This window comes from Mobula birostris, chromosome 6, assembly GCF_030028105.1.
Source record: "Mobula birostris isolate sMobBir1 chromosome 6, sMobBir1.hap1, whole genome shotgun sequence".
In the NCBI taxonomy this organism is placed as follows: Eukaryota; Metazoa; Chordata; class Chondrichthyes; order Myliobatiformes; family Myliobatidae; genus Mobula; species Mobula birostris.
The window spans coordinates 77248106-77254719 of NC_092375.1; the positions used below are offsets into that span (position 1 = coordinate 77248106).

Genomic DNA, 6614 nt, shown 5'->3' on the forward strand with positions numbered 1-6614 from the left:
CGATGCAGTGAGAGTTGATGTCTGCTCCAAATTCCACTGTTCTCAGATTAAGAAAACACTGTTTAATTCTACCAGAATTTATTTCTGTTCAGTTTTTCTTCATTTTTCTTTCCTTCTCTAACTCCTTTTTGTCTATCCTCTTTCTCAGCTGTCTATTTCTTTCTCCATTTTCTTTACTACCGTACTCCTTATAACGTTTTCCTCCCCGTCTTCCCTGCTCTTCATAATCCTCATTAATTCCTCAGTTCTGCTTTTCACACCTTATTTCAGCTCTTCCAAATCCTCATCTTCTCCCTCTCCATTTTCATTCTTTTCTTCCTCTTTCCCTTTAGATTAGAAATTCAGGAGGATCACTAGGGCTGGGTTGATGCAGGTTTACACTGCGCCTATTCTCAGTAACGCATGGGGTTACTCTAATCACTCAGAATCATTGCAACAGGCAACCTCGTGTCCAAAGACACTGAGATACACGCAGGAAGATCATGTGTGGCACAAGCAGATGACAAGCAATTCCAGAAGTACTTAAGTAGTATCTGCCAAAGGGTTATTAATTCTTGGCAATCTATTAATGTTACCTAATTTCCAATGCATAACCTGATGACCAAACTAGCTATATTTTTCTGTAGTTTTTGTAGTTATTCCATCAGTCAAGTAGAACTTGGTTTGGTATCTTAATCCTACTCTGAACTGACACTTGAGCTTGTCATTGACTGAGTTATGGTCACCCAATGGTGTCAGACTTTGATTTCAAAAGTGAATGCACAGTGGTTAAATTATTATTATGTCCTGGACTAACATCCAGAGCTCCGAGTTCAAGTTCTGCCATTTCAGGACTGAAATTGAAATTCCAATTAATAAACTGGACTTACTTTCACACACATCATAGCAGTGAGGACTAAACGTAGACTGTCGTCACTGCTCTCAATAACTGATGTCCACAATACAGACCTCAATGGATGTTGGGCTACTTCTCTGGCCAGTGGCTGCGGTGCATGAATCTGCTTTCACCACCCAGTGTAACAGGATTTATCATCTGTCCAGTGCCAGTTTCCCTGCTATTACCTGTCAGTCAAACAGCCCCACACTGCATCCACACCAACACCTTGGTGCATGCTGGACTCCTTGCTCCATGGCTGTGTGGTGTCTTCCTCTGAGACCACCCGCCATTTCCTCCTGGGGGTTGGAAGCCTTCCATCAATCATGCCATGGAGGCACTAGCCCAGGAAAAGGCAGAGCTTATAAATGATTTATTATTGACCTGTGTATCAAGGTACATTGAAAAGCTTTGTTTTACATGCCATCTAGGCAGATACTTACACAACATCAGTACATCATGTTAGTACAAGAGAATTTAAATTTAAAAGAGTAGAAAGATTATAATGGAAGGATTTAATAGATCAAAGAGCAGCTTACAAATAGTTACCATACTCCGGAGCTATCTTGCTTACATCGCCAACTGCCATTAGGTGAGTTCTATGCTCTCTGTCATGTTTGCATGTTTGAAGATATCATGGAATATGGATCGGATTTTGATTTTTATTTTGCCTTTCTGGTCAGACAGACTCTGATGACCTACAGCCAAACAGGCTAAAGTAGAGCATGTAATGGGGAATGTGTTCATTGAAAGTACCTCCTGATGAGTCATTCACTCACAGAGCAGTCATGTCACCCATCCCTCCACCTCCTCTCTCCCCTGACAAAGTGTCTCATTCTGAAACGTAGACTGTTTATTTTCCTCCATAGATGCTGCCTGAGCTGCTGAGTTCCTCCAGCATTTTGTGTGTATGTGTTGTTCTCTCCCCTTTCTTTCGCTTCCTCTCCTCCTCCTCTGCAGATAGTGGCAAAGCCCAAGATTGCCCAGGCTTTCAGCAGACAGACAACTGCACTGCATCTCATGTACCGCAGACCTGGCCTCTCCAGTCCAGGCAGCAGCAGTGGTGCCAGAGGATGCTGGCAGACTGATCAATGAACTTAGAGAGGTAGTATGGCCTTGGTATGTACGTGAACGTTGTCCTAGAAAGGTTGCAGGCTGAAGTGCCACTTATTTCCTAGTGGATCTGGAAGTTGGCTCAAATACAGAGGGTACGGTGGACGTAAAGTGTCCTTCGTGGCTGCTTCCTGGATTCAGGAAGAGATCATCATGATGTGTGGCTATCTCATATGCCAGCCGTTTCCTCAGAAAGTGAAGACCCTTCTCCTGGCACATTAACTCATTCACAAGGTGCCATCGAAGAGGTGCAACAACAATCAGTGGTGCCTTGGCTTTTAAGGAAGCCTCCAATGCCTGGAAATCCAAGCCCTCGCACTTTCTGCTGCTCCATGCCTGAGGAGAACAGGATGAATGCTACTTTCCTGGACAGGAGAGTTTCAGATTGAAGATCGCTGATGGCCCAACACAGAAGAGCAGGAAGCACATCATAACTGTTGAAGCCCTGGAGCTCCGGCTTTGCTCAATATCTGTACCTGCTTCACATGGTGACCCTTTCTGACTGAAGCAGTTTTTTGGAATGGATTGGCTCTCGCTGTGGTGGATGAGGTCCTTTAATAGGGCTTCTTTTTCCCTCCCCCTCCTCCTTCACCCTCTTTTGGCAGGTTGTCCTGCCTTTGTGCCTTCTGCAGATTCTTTTTTAGAATATCCATGGCAGAAAGCAGAGCAGTGCTGAAGCCATGAAGTGCAGATACGGGCTCCATCCTCCATGCACTATGTGAAACGTTCACAACATCAAAAAATATGATGTCCAGCAAGGTGCTGATTAGCACTTTACTTTTCAATCAACAGTTAACCCCCAATTCGTTGACCCTGGTAAGCAGTGGAGTGGAGGTACCTGTACTTCACATAGCTTAGTGCCATGCTGTTTCCACCAATAGTTTGGCATTACTCACTTCAAAACCAGTGGGACGCACCAACTGTGCCGCACTCTTCCCAGTAGGGGACAACTTTTCTGACTCATGCCACAGAGTGCGGCCTTGCATCAGATGTCATATTTGAATCAAATCTTCAAGCCAGTTTGCATCTATTTCAAGCTTTCCTGGTCTAATAATAGCCACAGTTGTGTATACTGTACTGTAAATGATAATGTCTTTACCACTGTGCCACCTACTGGTACTATTGGGAATGACATGCAGTTAGTTAAAATGACTTCCTGTGCTTACAAATGCAGTCTTTCACTATCAATTAAACAAAATTTTCCAAATTATTATGTGGTTACCTATGAGATCATTCTATGCAGGCTCAAGTTTTGCAATCAATAAAATCAATGTAAGGTGTAGAGATAAAGAAGAATTGAGCTGCTTTTCCTTTGTTTAGGTCAACTTTAAAATAGCCTTTTCCTTCAATAGATCTGTGAAGAGGGCTACGCGTTATCTGACGTTCTCAAATATGTCACCAAAGATGATTTGCGAACTCTGAAACTCAGGTAAGGGCAGCTTCAGATTGGGAAAGAAATAGATAGCAGATACTTTATCTTTTGCAGTTAAAAATAAGACAGGATAAAGATAAATGGATAGTTCAGGAACATTTACAAATGCAAAGATTGAATAGCAAAAAGAACTATTTCGGTTGTTGGACTGGCCTGGGTACACTGCAGGAGGATGACTGCATTGCTGCAATTGTGATTGTAATTGTAGCAGCATTATCTCATTTACACTTGAAGATGTTCAAGCGGACATCAGCTAGTCTCGTGAGCTTCCAGTAAGTTTACAATGCTTGCACTACCTGCCTAGCCTATTTCACTAGGCTTTGGCAACAGTAACAGAGCTCTGTGCAAATTTTGAAATGAGCGTGCAATCTTTCCCTAAAATGACTTGCTGTCCATGAGAAGATGGTGGCGAGCTACTACTTTGAATTGCTGCAGTACCTCTGGTGAAGCTACTCCTGTTGGGATTGTTGGATAGGGAATTTCACCACCAGGCCATCGGACTGATGAACACACGCTGATTTGCATGTACTCTATATTACATTGACTGTTCTATTTATTATAAATTACTATGATTGCACATTGCACATGTAGATGGAGACGGAACTTAAAGATTTTTACTCCTCATGTAGGTGAAGGATGTAAGAAATAAAGTCAATTCAATTAAGAATTAGACATAGTCATGAAGGGGAAATGATGATCTACTTCAGGTCAGAAAGGAGGTGAAGCTGTAAGTGGTGTTCCCATTCACCTGGTGCCCTTTGTGGTGGTACAGGTTGCTGGCTCTGTGAAGGTTCAGAAACTGAGCGGTTCCTTTTCAAAACTCCGGCAATGTTCGAACTCACAGCTCTAGTAGTAGGAGAGACAATGTGTGTCTAAGAATTCAGTCTTTGAAACAGCTGACAGCTGTCCAATGCTCAATGACATTGATGGAGAATTGAACTACGTCATATAGGTGGGAGTGAGCAGTGGACACAACCCAAAGCTCATCTCTGGCCCAGATATGATGCCAATGTCTTAGCTGATCTCAGACACTAGTTATTGGAAAGGCATGAGGTTTGTGGTGCAGCTAAATGATTCCAGTCTTCCCGGTGATTTATTTTGGGATTTTTTTTTGTCCTGTGGTGGATGACAGTCAATGAAAAATAAATTGGCTGTCGCCTGTTTCCCACATGCCCTTCTCAATGAAAAGTAAGCAGTATTTTGTGCCAACACTCCTGAATCACATCTGCTCACTTGGTGCTCAGAGTTTTTAAATTATCAGAATTGATTACAGGAAAATGGAAAGTTCTGCACAACTATCACACTGATCTCCCAGCCCATACTACCAACCCTGAGCCTCCATGCTGCACACAAAAATTGTGGGTTGCTGTAATATAACTGATGTAAACTGCCCTCCCCTCATCAAGCAATACCACAAACTTAAGGACGACTTATGGAACTTTGCCACCGCAACAAGGTAGTACAGGTCTTTCAGATCAGCAGTGACCAAGGAAAAAGAATGAAAATCTTTTGCATGTCTTTTGGCCACGAGGAGGATTGAATGTTGGTACTTGGGTCGGCAGGAGAATCTGGTAGTTTGGGCATTCATGTGTTTCATTTGAGCCAGCTTGCTTTATGGACCCAGATCTGATGGATGAAGACGTGTTTTAGTGGGTGTTTTCTCTTTTCTCAGCCTTTGCTACACAACATTGTAGGCACAGAAGGGAAAAAGAACAGTACATGGATTTGGGGGAAGATTATTATAAAATTAGCAAGCTTTTGTTGTTGCTAATATTGCAAGAAGGGTCTGTGGATGTATGAAAGGTATTGCATTGATACACGAGTCAAATACGTATGTTTAATGAATATTCTGTTAAGCTAATGCATATTCCCATTGGGAAGAGTTCCTAATTTACTGCCATTTTTCACATTTTAGAGGAGGAACTATTTGCCGACTATGGAATGCCATACTAAAATTCAGGAAAATAGCCAAAGACTAAATAAGTGAAAACGGAAAATATACAATCCAGCTATTTCAAAGTGATGTTTTTAAAAAGAATGACCAAAAATGCAACCTTTCTGAGGGTGAATATGTTTGTGTGTGTCTCTACGTGTATTGAACTTCAATTATTGCACTAATTTGGATTACCATACAGATGGTTGTGAAATCTTTACAATTCTTAGGATAGTCTGTGAATTTTGTATACTTAGCTGTACTGACTTACTTCTGAAAGTACTGTTGCCTCTTTAAATAACCTCCCTGTTCCCATTACAAAGCAGCACCCTGAGACACCTTTACTTTAGAAGTGAACATTTTGTATTAATAATAATTGTCTATTTTTAGACCAATAACATGTTGGTTTTCTAGTAACAAAAAACAGCAAAAGGACCCATCATGATGGAAATAATTTAAAATTACTATTATTTGTTGTGCAAATGATCATGTGAAATTGATTCCCCCTATGTAATAGAACATGTATGCTGTTCATCGATTTTTCTTTTTAGCTAATACATTTGCCACCTGTGCAGGATCCATCCATTCTTTCAGCTGGCATAAGAGGTGAGGGTTGTTAGCTCAGTAAATAGATATACATGGATTTAGTATTGAAAGGATTGTCATCTTTTTTCCTAAAAATGTTAATTAGTCAAATGTAACTTAATACCATGGTTTGCCTTAGTCTACTATCTTGCTAAATGGTCCTATCAGAAGGACATCTTTAACCAACAGTGACTTGAATGTTTAGTATTTTTATATTATTCTGAAAGTTGTCTCTGAGTAATTACCTTTAAAAATGTTTTATGATTAATAGTTTTAGTATTGTGCATATATAATTGTAAATATTGCTTGAAGTGAAAATATATTTCGTTTGCACCGTTGAAACAGAATGCTATTCTGCTCTTCAATCAGATCATTGCTGATTTGTATTTATTCATTACGCAAAACTAATTTTTAACGATACGATTAGTGTAGTTAAAGGTTTTCTGAGTAAAAGATATTTTCTTTATAGTGAAGTGGTTTGAAGTGTCTGGTCATTTTTCAATGACCAACTTTTTTATGTCAGGAATTACAAATTATTTCTAAATAGTGTGAGATGAGCTTTGGGGTCCTCCTAAGTCCCTCCAAGCCACAGGGCTATAAAAACGCATGACTGTTGTTTATATGTTGCAGTAGTTCACAAGTTAAATTCACTGGGACAGAGAACTGTAAACAAACAA

The 6614-nt window shown here is 40.6% G+C and overlaps 1 protein-coding gene across 2 annotated transcripts in view; it reads left to right on the plus strand.

The window, feature by feature from the left end:
- Positions 1 to 6265, plus strand: part of map3k15 (mitogen-activated protein kinase kinase kinase 15) — a 150255-nt gene extending 143990 nt beyond the window's left edge. For both annotated transcript variants that reach the window (XM_072260696.1, XM_072260697.1), the window contains exons 27-28: positions 3340 to 3416; positions 5335 to 6265. In XM_072260696.1, coding sequence (XP_072116797.1) covers positions 3340 to 3416; positions 5335 to 5398 — 141 coding nt within the window. In that variant the 3' untranslated portion in view covers positions 5399 to 6265. The remainder of the gene's footprint in view (positions 1 to 3339; positions 3417 to 5334) is intronic.
- Positions 6266 to 6614: the final 349 nt, after the last annotated feature.